Here is a 14,230-nt window from a genome sequence, read left to right on the forward strand (position 1 = left end):
TATCTGTTGGCTGCATTCATTGAAATTTCAGCCTCCTTTCGGGCTCTAGAGGGGTAACCAATAAAATAAGAAGAAATTCTGCGATGCACCCAAATAGAATTTTAATTAAGAAAAAACCTCTTGAACATTTGATACTCAAGTACTCCCACAAACTTCTCGACTGCCTCAAGTCTTGTCACATTATGCCGTTTCGTTTCGATTCGATCGCAGGCGCCGGATCACGAACCAATATTTTATGACACACACTGATGCCCGCCCGCTCACCTGCCACCCGAGTGGAAGTGGTGGTGGTGGTGGTGGGGGGGTTTTGTTTTCTGTTCCTTTCGGGGGTGGTGGTGCAAGTTATCGAACAGCCCACTTGATCCGTGCAATAATCAATATATATTTACTCTCGACAATCGTTTGTTTTCGCTGTTTACTGTATGCCATTCGTTCGCTCTCCGCCTGACGTGCTGTACTTAGAATTGTTTAATCAAAACATCGCCACAAACCCCGCCCTCTGCCTGTGCCTGTGCCTCTGCCTGTGCTTACCTATCTCCCTCCCCTCCCCTCCACTTCACTGCCTTCCTTTCTTGTCTCTAGTTCAGGCCAGGCCACTTGTGGCGGCCCCTTTGGCCGTATCCCCGCAAGTCCGTCGCCAGGGGCCTGGGCCCTGGGGCCGTACGGCGTGCAAATAATTCTTTATTATCGCGTCATTGGAACATTTCTATAGCCGTCTCTGTGCTGGGACTGGGACTGGCACTGGCACTGGCACTGATAAGAGGCCAGCACTTATAGTAAATATCAAAATCCGCGAGTGAGAGCCACAGCTCGAATCGATCACGACTCGGGCAGTATACGCTGTCTCCCGCTACCCACTCGCACCTATCTATTTATAATTAAAACAATAATTTATGGATGGCTCAAACTCCAATTTAAAACAATTTACAACTGGCCAGGACGATAACGAAACAATGGAATCGTCCCATGGGTATTTTGGGGATCGTAGTAGCAACAAAAGACACGATCGGACATGGAGATGGGTCGGGATGCTGCTACAGTTTCGGTGCGTTTTTTTTTTGCACACGTTGCGAAATCTTTTTGTGGTTCCAGGTCTCGTCTCTCTGTCTGTCTGCCTGTCTGTCGATCTGTGTGTGTGTGTGGTCGTTATCGCCCCGAATTCTCGTATTGGGCATCAAAACAAAGCGCGAATCAGCACTGATGTTGAGATGCTAGTAGCTGTGCCGTGCCCAAGATTAACTGCTGACTTTTAATTTAGCTATTTCTTATTGCAAATAGAAAGAATGTAGAGAGAGAGAGAGAGCGAGAGAGAGGTGACCATTATGTGTACATGGGGGTTTATGCACGACCCCTAGGCAGTACGAATAATCTATTTGTAATAATTAATGCTAATCTATTATAATCAATTATCGTTATCTGTCGCGCCGTCTGTTCGATTTCGTGTCGTCTGTTATTCGACTTGTGTGTGTGGGGCTGTGGATGGTGCCACTCAAGTCCACAGATGGTGGCTAGCGTCTCACTCAAGCACCAACTGGGGGACCTTTGATAGCAGCAGTCGGCGATAGCCTTTGCCTTTTCTGATCCCCACCAAAGTCCCCACAAAAACAAACTCAAATCTGCTTGGATCCTCAAGCCCATATTTAGACAGAGCCGTCTCAGATAGTGCCAAGTCTGGCCAAGTTAATTATAGAGTCCAAAAAAGACTCACGGGAAGTGCAACTGAAAGAATGCTGCGGATAGTACCAAACGAATGGATGTTGCATTAAGGATCAGGGGTCGATAGCATATTTCAGAGAAACAAATGTACTTAGTAGATGTACCTCCGTGAGCTAGTGGAAGAAGAGGTAGGTGTGTGTGTTAGAGTTTGAGAGAAGAACAGGCCACAGAAAAAAAACTATCGAGCGAAATGTCACTGCTGTAGTAATAACTACTTCTAATAACATACACCAACAGTATCAAAGGCATCAAAACAAAGCAAAACCGCTCGAAGGACTGCGAATTTTCCAGAATTTAAGTGCAGAAAGTCTGCGAAGGGGACTTGCCCAATGGTATATATATACAAATATATTTGATCTATTAATTTAGTTTATGTAAATTATTCGTTTAATGTTCATGAAGAATAAGTACACGATTTGTAAAGCTTTTTTAAAAAACATGGAACAAAAATCAACTTCAACTTTCGTTTACTTACCCTACAGAAGATTATAAAAATATTTTACATGATCAATTTTTTGCATCAAATATGTATGTAGTTCGTGATCCATTTTATCTGAAAACATAAAAAATAAATACAGTGACTCCGCAAAGCCAAAATATTCAGAGCGTGTCAAATTGTTTCCATTTTTTGTCGTCCTTCTTATAATAATACTAATTATTAGTAATCTTATGTTAGTATCCGCTATATAGACACCATTATTTTTCTTGTCTTTGGCATACCACCAATAAGTTTGCGCCAAATCTCTATTGGAATATCGTACCATGTTTTTGGTACAAATTCCCACAATTCTTGGGAAATTTTGAAACGTATTTGTGGTGCTGCCCACTTTTATTTTTCAATTAGATGTTTTGCCAAACTTTAATCTTTTAATATACAAACATGCATCTAAAAACTTTCGAGATATTTCATAAAACTTAGCACGATGCCGCTGTAATTATTCTTTTGTCCAGTAGTGTGTATAAGAGATGTATTTAAAAAATGCGAAGAGAAGTAGGAAATGATAGACACACACATCACAAGAACTTACACTGTGCCCGCCCAAAAGCATGCTACACGAGTGTGTTGGCTTGATCCGTTTCGCTGCCTACTTTTGGACATGTCAAAGGCAGCGAAACTCGCGCCAGCCCGGAAGTGTGCTCTGTCTGTTAAATATCTAAATCATTTTTTTTTTGGTTATTTTTTATTGATTTTTGTTTTTGTTTGTTCGCTATTTTTTGGATTACATGTCACATATTTTACAAAGTATACAAAAAAAAAAGTATTCCTTTAAATAGTAGAGGGATTGGATAGCATAGCTGTTTTTAGTTTTACATAACTATTAAAATGTATTGGTTAATATGTCGATATATTGTATGTATGTATGTTTCTTTTAATGTATGTATTACTCGTATTTTATTTTATTTTTACGTTGAAAAAAAAAACACCTCAAGAAACCCACTAAATGCCTTTTGTGTGTAAAGTGTAAAGTCTGATGGTCCGAACTGTGTGCCAGGATTGGATTGGATTGGATTGGATTGATTGTTGCTTGTTGACTTGTGATTGAACTGTGGTCTTTTGGTCGCCAGGATGCCCCGCCATACGTGTACGCGGCGGTTGGTGTGATTATAGATCATAGATCATCATAGAATATATATGTATGTATGTATGTATGTATGTATGCCTGTGTGCAGTTACGTTCGAATGACTCCTTTGCCCACTCAGTTTGTTGTTTGTGCAATTCGGTTCGGTTCGGTTCGGTTCTCTACGCGCTAAGGGTTTATATATCGTGTATATTTTCTCGCATATAATATATGTATATATCGGCATATATTATATTCGTGTATATGTTTTATTCGTATATTTATAGATTTATATATGTTTATTTATTAGCAAAAAAAAAAAGAACGGGGTGCAGGAACGGGGTAGGGAGGGGGTTCCTGGGGATAGGGTGATGATGATGATAAAAAAAACACGACGCTTAACTCAATACTGTTGTTTAGTACACATTAGATGTTTTCTAATTAATTAGCGTTAATTAGCTTTACTTACAGGCTACTAAGTATATTTTAATGTAATAATAATAAATTATTAATCAAATATGCTTGGTTAGTGAGCAAGATGGGGCAGGGTAGGGCCGGTCAGGGCAGGGCAGGAAAGGATGCTGATTCAGATTTAGTTTCAGTTTCAGATTCTGTTGCTGTTGCTGCTGCTGCTCAATGTCCTGTCGGCTGTGTGGTGGGCCAGGCGATCTTCGCATCGATCCGCTTGTAGGCGAGCATACAGTGCTTGCCCTTGGCCGCCAGGCGTGCATCCTGCGGGCACTCGGCATCGCTGAGCAGCGTCTCCTCACCGTCGACCAGCTTGAACAGGGCATAGTCCTGCGGATTGGTGATCCGTGCCTTATGGGCAATGATGCGGCACACCTCGCGCGTCGTCGTGTGCGGCCGCACGGGAAGTGTCCGGGTCTGCAGCGAGCCGTTGCATTCATCCGGTATGATCACCCGCAGCACGCTGGAGCAGGCGGGCAGGCAGCTGGAGCGCCACTGAGTGGTGAGAGTAGATAGAGAATAGAGCACAGATTAGCTACAAGCCACTCAAAATTGTGTGTGCGTGTATGTGTGTGCACTCACGTCGAGGGATCCACTGCCGCTCTCGCCCTCGGAGGCCATGAACGTCTTGAGCACCTGAACGGCGCTGCAGAGGGCGGTGAGGTAGTAGCCCGGCTCCCCATTGAGCAGCGTCGGCTGGAGCAGGCCCCACATGAACTCCGCCTCGATTTCGGCGCCAACAAAGCCGCACTTGGCCACCACATAGACGAGCACGGGCAGGAAGTCATCGGCGCCCAGCTGCTGGCCCCGGGGACAGCCCGTCGCATCGAACACCGTCGAGATGACGCACAGGAAGAGCTCCAGCTTGTCCAGCGGCAGCTCGGCCTCCTGCAGGCGCCACAGCAAATTCGCAATCAGTCGCAGGGCCGTCTGCGAGGGCGGTGTGACGGTGGGCCGGATGCCAAAGTCGGCCGCCTCCCGTTCGCAGGCATAGCGCACGTTCTGGGCCAGCAGCTGAATGTCCTCGCTGCGCGTATAGTAGTCCACGAAGATGCCATAGAGATGCTCGCGCAGCGGCAGCACCACCAGCTGATGCATCACCGTCTCCAGCATGGCGTCCAGATTGAGGAACTCGTCGGCCTTCAGTCGGCCGCGGGCCGACTCCAGTTCGGCATGGAACTTGCCCTCGCCGTGCTTCACCAGATAGTTCTTCATGCCGCTCATGAACTGTCGCATGTTGCGCATGACCACCTGGGGCGCCGCCTCGCGCGACTCCTTGGTGCAGCTGATGAAGTTCTCGATGTTGCGGGCAAAGGTGGAGCTGGGGTCCTGGGCCAGCTGCAGCGTGTACGCGCGCAGTGAGTCGCCGGGGCCGCTGCTCTGGATGTTCATCTTGTTGCGGGGGTGACCTGCAATAGGGAAAGAGCAATTTGGTTGGTTAAGATCGAGTCGTATTCCCATCCCCATCCTTGAATTAGATCCCACACTCCACTGGAATTCCCTGTCTTACCAACGATTAGCTCACACAGTAGCCGGAGTAGGCGGCGCAGCAGATAGCAGCAGCCACGTTTGCGGCAATAATCCTCGTCGGCGCACTCGCAGCCGCGGCGATAGCGTCGATAGAGGCGACGACTCTGGCCCTGGAGGGCCAAACCCCAGGCCCGGAACTCCACAATGTGCGTCATGTTGAGCAGAATATTGCCACGTTCGTCCAGGTGGAAGAACTGCTTGATGTCGTAGTGATCGCAGGTGTTCAGCTCGCCCGGATGACAGCTGTCCGTGTGGATCTGCTGGGTGCTGGCCACGCTGCCCTCTGCCGTGGGATTTGGACACTTGCCGATGGCCCCCATGATGGAGCCGGCGAGTGCCTCAGTCTTCAGTTGTGTGCGATTGATGCGGCAGTCTTTGAGCACCTGTTGCGGACAGGTGGCCGTGTTGTTGGTGCTGCTGGTGGTCTGGAGGCGTCAGGGAGCCAATGCTGGAGAGGCTGCTGCTGGCATATTTGGATTTTTTACAGAGCACAGAACTGGGCGACGGCAGCTCCTGTCCCATGCCCTGGATGGGCAGCGCAATGCCCGTCTGAATGTTGTCCACAAAGAGCAGCTCCAGGAACTTGCGCTTGCGTCTGCCCTTTGGTTGCTTCTCCTTCATTGCTGTGGTGTCCAAGTCGGGCAGAGATGTCATCAGATCTGGCTGAGACGGTGACTGTGGCTGTGGCTGAGTTCTCTGGAGTAGCAGCTCCTCCTCAAAGTCGGCCGAAAAGTAATTGCCCTGCGGCGGATGCTCAATGATCTCCCACTCGGCCATTATGCTGAGGAACATGGCCTCCTCCTTGTAGTGTCGCACATGGTCCGGATCGTGAAAGAACTCCTCGGGCTCAAGTCGCTCGATGCGCTGCTCATCCAAGCTGCTCAGCGATTTGGACATGTCTGGTTTAGCATCAGCATCAGCATTTCCATCCTTTTCTGTATCGTTATCCTTGTCCCGATCCGATTCCGATTGGCTCCCGGTCTGTGCACGCGACGATCTTCTGAACCAGCTCATGGTGGATTCTCAAGCGATTTTTGCCAGCTAATACGAATTGGCGGAAACGCAGGTTTCTCATCGGCACACGCGAATGCAGATGCAGATGCGGTTCGATAGACTTCGATTGCGATCGCGTTCCAACTTGCCTGCTGTCGTCTATCGATAATGGGGCGGCCTCTTCTATCCTCTTTCTCCACACTTCTGGATGGATTTTGTAGTGTGTGTTTTGTGTGTGTTTTTCGTTTGCTTTTATGTTGTTGCTGTGTTTTTCTCTCCGTTCTCTGGGGCGTGTTGCTGCTGCTGCTGCTCTAAACGCGGCCAATGCAAAACTAATTCTGAACTTCATTTGCATTAGTTTATAAGACCGCAACGACGTCGACAGCAGTGGCGCGGCATTGGCAGCAGCAGCGGCAGCGGCAGCGACAGCGTAACGGCGCCGTCACGGGCAGCGCTGCCTGCGGGTCTACTGAACAAAAGATAGCGAAAAGGCAGCCACATAGGCGGCCTCAGCTTCAGCTTCAGCTACGGCCTCAGGCCATATCCATTCCATTCCATGCACATACTCATCATACACAATAATCTCCTTTAATCTGCCCAACAGGTAGAAGAAATTATGCAAATTTTGATCCTTTCTCGGGAAATTTCCGGTTGGAATTGCCAGCCCCTTGTTTCAGGTACAGTTGCGCGAGTCGTCAGCGAGGAGAGGCTGCCATGACTCATGGCAAATCGGGGGCAGGCCCCAGTATTGCTCGCGGTCTGGGTCTGCCATTGGATGAGCCATCCAGTGAGCTGAGCGGTGAATCCCACCATTCGGTGGCTTAGGGAGGTACTCAACCACGAAAACCCACTACAATCCAATCCAATCCACAGCAATCATTCAGACACGTGTTCCAGGGCCAGGGCCAGGGACAGGGACAGGAACTGGCAGGTAGTGCAGCAGTGCAACAAGTTGCGAATTATTGCGAGTACCTGTCCAGCTTGCCACGATTCAAGTCAATGATTGAAGGCATCAACCATCAACAGGTTGGTATCCCTCTGCCTATCCAACCTATTTTCTGCCTGTGCCTGTGCCTGTGCCTGCGCCTTATCAGCCCCTTCTTCTCGCCTACTTTTTACATAGACACGCTGGCTGGCTGGCAGGCAGGCAGGCAGGCTGGCAATCGATTATGTTCGACTTAGTTCGATTCTATTGCAATGGAACGCTTGAATTGCATCAGCGTTGTAGGACTTTTGTCTGATGCGCAATTCGGAAAGACCTTTAAATGCTAAAATGGAGGTTTATAGGTTAGGGTTGAGGGTACAGCCTCAAGCCTCAGATGGCATGAATTCCCATGGTCTTCCTGTTGCAGCAGAGAGACAGAGAGCGACCTTGGTGAGATCAGTGAACCCCTCCCTTCAAATGTCTGTTTTTTTTTTTATATTATTTTCTTTTTTGTGTTTATCCGCCTTTAGTTTTAGGAGATTTTCATAAAGATTTACCTTATCAAAGCGTCATCTGTGCCATAAGCTTTTACAATGCCCAAAAAGCAAACAAATGCCAGCAGCAGAGCAGAACAGCAGCAGAGCAGGCGACTTTGTCGCCCTTTTTAGCACATGTGAATTGGGGTGGACCGCATTGAGTGCATTTCAAGATGCGACCAGAACTAGAACCAGAACTAGAACTAGAACCAGAACTAGAACCAGAAGTAGAACCAGAACTAGAACCAGAAGTAGAACCAGAACTAGAACCAGAAATAGAAATAGATTTCGCGCGTCGCGTGTTTGCATTTCATCAGTTTGTGGGATTGTCTTTGTTGTCTGGAGGCGATGCTTGTTTGTTGATGTTTGCCATACACTGACCCAAAAATAGAACCAACTTCCACATGGCATATGCGTAGCATACATACATACATATGTACATAGTATATACATACATATATCAATTACGCATCCCATTCAGACAGAACTTCCACTCAATGTTCGGAGCGGTAAAAATCGCGAACGCTGATAAAAACGAGCGGGCGGCATCGGTTTACATTCCAAAGTGCGAGACGCAGGCAGAACTGCAGGCAGAGCGCTGCAATTTGCACTCCCTCTACTCTCACTCTCTCTCTCTCTCGAACTCGTACTCTTACTCTTGCTCTCTCTCTCTGCTCGTCTCTGGGCATACAAAAACTTATCAAATTTTGTTTAGCTTCTGCAGCAGCGGGCTAACTGCGACGCAGCAATAGCCAGGCAGCGGGGGGGGGTGGATCGGAATTGGGTTCTCGGCCCCAAAGCCATTGCGCGGCAGATAAGTTTCGGCAAGGCTTTGTAGTCTGCTGCTGCTGCTGAGGGCTGCCTGCTGCATTGTGATAGGCAGCAGCAGCGTCGCTGTCGTTGTCGCTGGATTCCAGTTGAAACCGGCGGCATCACACGATGGCCGGACGGGGAGCCAGCAGCGAGCATAAAGAGTTGCCGACTTTCATCTGGTTTGGGCTTTGGGCGATGTGGGTCCATGCAGCACTTATGCAGCAGCAGCAAATCGATCAAGTCTCACGTGCCCAACTGAGTATTTGGTCTACGCTGTCGCCAGGCAAAATCCTTACTCGGATTCCAAGCCAAGCCCCACAGATTAAGGTTAACTCTAAACACAGTTAAAAAAACTGCCTTCGAAATGAACAGCTTTGCAGAGTTTCTACAGGACGCTCCGACTGATATGCTTCTGCTGAAAACTCTACTCAAAGAGTATTAAAACATTGGTGCATCGAAGAGCACCGATTACGAGCACGCCTTCATTTGTCATTTGTTATTTGCTTTTTGTTTTCCGCCAGTGTTTCCCGTGCATTCAATCGATTCTCCCTCAAGTCAAGTCGATCGATGACGATGACGAGCTGCCTCCTTCTCCTGCTCCTCTTACGTTGCAGCAGGCATCAGCGAGAATAATCAGCGGGCTCGTGCTTTTGTTTAGTCAACTTCTCAAATTGTTCATGGTGGCCATGGATGGACGGTTCCGTTCTGTTCAGTTCTGTTTTGTATGGGCATAGCGCGTATGATGCAACAATAACAACTGATTGCAATTGAGCGTGATCGTAATATTGTAAGGCGTAGAGTGTAGTCATCAGTATACTGATATATATATATATATATATACTATGTACAATACGCACACGAGACGAGCGAAACGGATTGGATCGGTCCGATGAAGGTGCGTGGATGGTACGGTCCGATAAGAGCTGAATTGAGGAGTATTTCAATCTGAGTTGACACACATTTCTTTTTAGATTATCGTCTGAACGCAACTGGTAGAATTTCTAGAACCATAAGCCATATTCAGCTTAAGATCTTTGTGGAAGATCCATGCAACAGTGGAGATCTTTTCATATCGATTGGAAAAATAGGAACGAACCCAATTTCATCATTTAATACTCTTTGGAGTGAGTCCCAGTTCCTATGCAGCTCAAAAATTCCCCACGATTAGTCATCCAACTAGAACTGATACTAAATAAATACTAGTTATTTTCTTTTCTTAGAAAGTAAAATCCTTTTTATAGCTGTACGTACTGATACGTCTAAGCAGGAATGATGCTGACTAAGTGCGGGTATTAAAGTAGAGTCGCGCCACAACAGCGACTCACAAAGTTCCCTCTCGTTTTAGAGTTATGTCAAGGATTTATCTCATTTGGAATTGCCTAGCAGATTCTTTGCTTGTGTGATTTGTGATCCTCCAGCGACGTTTCCGACTTAACTTTATAAAATTCACCCCCCTGCCCTTCCCATAGATGTAGAAACCATCAGCAAATACTCACATAAGACTTCACGATCCCGCATGCTGGGATTCCGCAGAATGGTGGCCACTTTGGGTCGACTGTTGGCCTTGGCGCTGCAATTGTTGTGATTGTGATTGTGGTTGTGGTGTCCAGCACCATTCCTGTTGGCCTTGAGCGTGTCCTGGTTGCAGCTGCTGTTGCTGCCGTCTTTGGTGCTGCTGAGTTCCTCGACAATGGTATCGTCCTCGGACAGGGCGGGCCTGCACTTGGACAGATGAATGGTGTCCGAATTGAGGGTGGTGTCTGTGTAGGCAAATAAGGATTGAATGAGTGGTTAGATGCATTTGCGGATCATCTTGGGGGGCATCACTCACCGTCATGGGGTAGGAACGAGTCCCACTGGGATGAGTCCCAGGGCTCTGAGAATATGGTGCCATCGTCGGACTGGGCCGAATCGATGCCACCGAACATTGAGTTCTGGCAGAAGACATTGTCGTATGAGGAGAGGCGACAGCCGACGTTCTGGCTCTGGAATGACTTCTGGCTGCCGCTGCCATCCCTCTCCTGGCCCTGAACCAGCGGCTGCAGTGGCGCGGCACCGGTGGCGGTGCCGTTGCCGGCCATCGTCTGCGGTGGCGTCGAACAGCGAACCAATTCCGGCAGATTGAGGTCGGGCAGTCGCTTGGCAATGATCTGGTGGACTGTCAGTGGGGGCCTCTTCTTGCCCAGTCCCCCATCCTTGTCGCGTCCCAGCGAGTTCTCCTTCTCCTGCCAGTCCTGCACCGAGGCGTCGTATGCCTCTCCCGTCGTATCCTGCTTGGCCATAAACTCCCAGCTGCTGTCCAGCTGCCAGTGATCGATGCGGTTGCGTGCCCGCTTTGTCGTTGGCTGCTGCTGATGTTGCTGCTGGTGCTGCTGCTGCTGCTGTGGCTTCTGCTTCAGCTCGTCCAGGCTGCCTGCCAGCTTCTCCAGGTCGCTGGGCAGCAGCAGGGCGGCCGTTGTGCCGCCCAGTCCTCCCTTGAGCGGCTCCGAGTGCCGCTGATTGGCGTGCATCACCTGGCTGCGATGCTGGCGCCGCAATATGGCCGTGGCCGCACTGGTCAGGCCCGCCTGTCGTAGTGCATCCGCTGGCTCCGCGTAGAAGGGGCTGCCCTGTTTGCTGCGCGATCCCGGTGTCTGTGCCGCTGTCGGTGTGATCTCACCGCCATCGTCGCCCGGCTCGGTCAGTGACTGGCTCATGGCTGGCGGCGGCGCTGTTGCCTGGCTGCCGACTAGGCTTAAATTTGGCAAAAGCAGACCGGCCCGAGAGCGTGGCGGCGCATCGCCAGAGAACTGTAACAGCTGTTGGCTGCTGTCCTTGGCGGCGGCGGCGGCGGCAGCGTCGCCGATGGTCTCCTCCTCGCAGGGCGTCAGATGCGGCAGTGTTTGGGCTGTGGGTGTGCTGGCTACGAATACAAAGAGCGAGAGAGGGAGAGACAGTTAGCGTTAGAAAGAGAGCAAAGAGAGGAGTGCACTTACGTGTCTCGGCCAGCAGATCGGGTCGACGGTTCAGCACCCCGTCCTGGGGCGTTGGCTTGAAGCTGGTCAGCAGACTGGCCCTGTCGCTGGGGTCGTGCGACCACACGTCCTCGTAGTCGCTGATCTTGTCGCTGAGGGCGCTGGCGCAGTACTGCAGCGGCGGGCTCTCGAGTATGTCCGACTCCTTGTAGTGCTGTGACTCCTTGCCGGCGCGTGATTTGCGCGACTTGCCACCACCGCCGCCGCCGCCACCGCTGCTGCTGCTGTTGGGTGTCTGCGGCGAGAGGATCTTCCTGTGGCTGGAGTCGCGGCTCGAGTGCAGCTGCCAGCGGCTGTCGTTGGTGGAGGAGGAGCCCTGCGAGGACAGCGTGTCCTTGCACTCGCCCTCGGGCGACAGGCGCTTGGCGAACGTCTGAAAGGTGCTGGCCTGGCCATTGAGCAAAGCGTTGAAGGGATTGCTGGAGGCGGGTGTCGTCACCTCGACAAACTTGCCCCCAGTGTTGCCTCCAATGCCTCCTCCTCCGCTGCTCCCATTGCCGCTCTCCATGGAGAAGGTGACGGTGGTGGTCACCGTGAAATTACTGTTCCCATTCCCATTGCCATTGCCATTGCCATTCGCCAGCTGATCCGGCGAGTGGGGCTTGGACCAGCGCAGCGGTGGCGCCGGCGGCTTGAGATTCAATGTGTTTGGAGGCTTCGGACGTTGCGGACGCACCTGATCGACAGCACCTGCCCCTCCTCCTCCTCCTCCCTCGATGGGCAGCACCTTGAAGGTGCTCATCTGCTGGCCGATGCCGGCTGCGGCTGCGGCTGTTCCAGCCAGTGGGCAGGAGATGGGCGGCGGCGGCCCTCCTGGCGGCAGATATCCGGCTGGCCCCTGGCCCTCCACGGGCGACATGGTCAGTATAACCGAGTCCACGGAATTGGGGCTCAGCAGCTGCATGTGCTGGCCCCCGCTGGTGGTGAACGAGCTCATGCTGGAGTTTGTCGTGTCCGAGGGCGTGCCCGCCTGGCTGAAGAAGCCCATCAGCTGTCCGCTGCCCGTGGGACTAAAGAGGCTGCCATTGCCATTACCACCGGGTGCCGGGGGCGCTGTGGCCGGGGGCTTTGGCCCTGCATCGCTGAAGAAAGTTGCCGTGCCCAGACCGCTCGTCTCCGTAAGGGACAGCGGCGACTTGGCATCGCAAGAGCAAGTTGCTGCTGCTGCTGCTGCTGCTGCTGCTGTTGGGTGTCCTGTGGCGCTGCCCTTGAGGGGCCCACTAGCGTGGGCGGACCGAGGACGGCGGGACTGCTGGCATAGCTCCAGAACTCCTGGCCGAGCAGGGCCAGCGAGGAGAGCTTCTTGCGGTTGTTGGCCTCGCGCAGCAGCCGTGGCAGCATCAGCTGGACGGGCAGCTCGTCGCAGCACTGGGCATAGTGGGCGATCAGTGAGGGTATCGAGCCGAACGTGAACCGCGAGCTCTCCAGGCTGAGCACATTGTCGTGCGACTGGATCAGATAGTGCTCGATGTAGGGGCCCGTGTCCAGGGGCAGGCGCACCGACACGGCCATCGTGTTGGGCTGACTGGAGCCGCGCACAATGAAGGTCTGCAAAAAAAGCGAAAAACAAACAAAAGAAACAGTAAGTAAGGGAACAGGGTACGGTAAATATATATATATATTTCTGGCTATAAGTTAAGTGAGTCTTTTGCGTTTGGTTGCGCGTTAAATGTTGCGTTCACAATTCGCCCATAAATTCCCACTTATGGATGATAAATCTATCCCTACCTTCCCCCGCCTCCCCTGCTGGCATTCCATTGCATGCAACAATGACTTCGTCTTCTCTTCGTCTGCATTCCTTTTTCCCTGCTTTACACTTTGTATGCGTTTTTTTTTGTTGTTTTTGCTGTTGTAAAAACTTTGCAGACGCTGCGACAAATCGCGAAGTTGGCGTTGGCGTGTGGCATTGGCGTGTGGCAAGGGGATGGATGCTGGTTGCATCTTTAGCATCGAGAGAGCTGGTCAAGTGTGGCCAGAACAGGACAGGACAGAACAGAACGGAGCAGAGCAGAGCAGACCTGCCCCGCTGCTAATCGTCTGTGAAAACTTTTCATAATGAGACTTGTACTTAAAGTCACGCACAAAGCATCCAATCCCAAGAAGGTTTACTCTCGAAGGCAAATTCACCCCTCAAAATTCAGCCTGGAATTCCAGCCAGCTAATATTATGTTAGCCATAATAACGCTGAAAATTATGTTGAATATGGCGAATGAATTGCCATCTCAAATTTATAAATTCATCAAAAAGTTTTCTTCAAATAAAATAAATCAATTTGAATTAACAGTTGGCATGGAAAATGTTGGACAGTGAGAGATTTTCCATTGGATTTTAATGCTTTCTACTGTTCTGCTGTTCTACGCTGATGGGGGGGTGTGGGGGGATATGTTAAAATAATCTGGTCATTGCTATGTTATTATGTATGTTACGTATGAAATTTCTGCGCCAGGGTATTCAAATAAAATAAATAAATAAAATAAGGCAGCACATTAAAGGCTGTAGCAGCGCACAATGGGCCCGAACAGAGAGATGTAGCGATTTGTATATCATCGGAATACACTCCTTGGCACATCCAAATACAATCTTTATGATGATCGAATGATCTTCGAGCTTCGAAACGAATCCATCGAGGCATCGGGTTGATAAATGATTGCTTTTTGGTTCAGCTAGAAGGTCCG

At 50.2% G+C, this 14,230-nt stretch overlaps 1 protein-coding gene across 2 annotated transcripts in view; it reads right to left on the reverse strand.

Moving 5' to 3' along the window:
• Positions 1-3,593: 3,593 nt before the first annotated feature.
• The window catches only part of LOC111066365 (protein sprint), a 59,974-nt gene continuing 49,337 nt past the window's right edge, over positions 3,594-14,230 (reverse strand). Inside the window, exons 6-11 of one of the 2 annotated variants that reach the window (XM_041591916.1) lie at positions 12,741-13,103; positions 11,517-12,705; positions 10,373-11,443; positions 10,038-10,301; positions 4,327-5,153; positions 3,594-4,239 (exon numbers count right to left, since the gene is read on the reverse strand). In XM_041591916.1, the coding sequence (XP_041447850.1) occupies positions 3,910-4,239; positions 4,327-5,153; positions 10,038-10,301; positions 10,373-11,443; positions 11,517-12,705; positions 12,741-13,103 (4,044 nt within the window). In that variant the 3' untranslated portion in view covers positions 3,594-3,909. Of the gene's footprint in view, positions 4,240-4,326; positions 5,154-5,254; positions 5,700-5,742; positions 6,493-10,037; positions 10,302-10,372; positions 11,444-11,516; positions 12,706-12,740; positions 13,104-14,230 lie in introns of those variants that run through there. The other variant, XM_041591917.1, reaches the window with a different exon arrangement.

The sequence above is a fragment of the Drosophila obscura genome, unplaced genomic scaffold (assembly GCF_018151105.1).
Source record: "Drosophila obscura isolate BZ-5 IFL unplaced genomic scaffold, ASM1815110v1 contig_165, whole genome shotgun sequence".
Classification (NCBI taxonomy): domain Eukaryota; kingdom Metazoa; phylum Arthropoda; class Insecta; order Diptera; family Drosophilidae; genus Drosophila; species Drosophila obscura.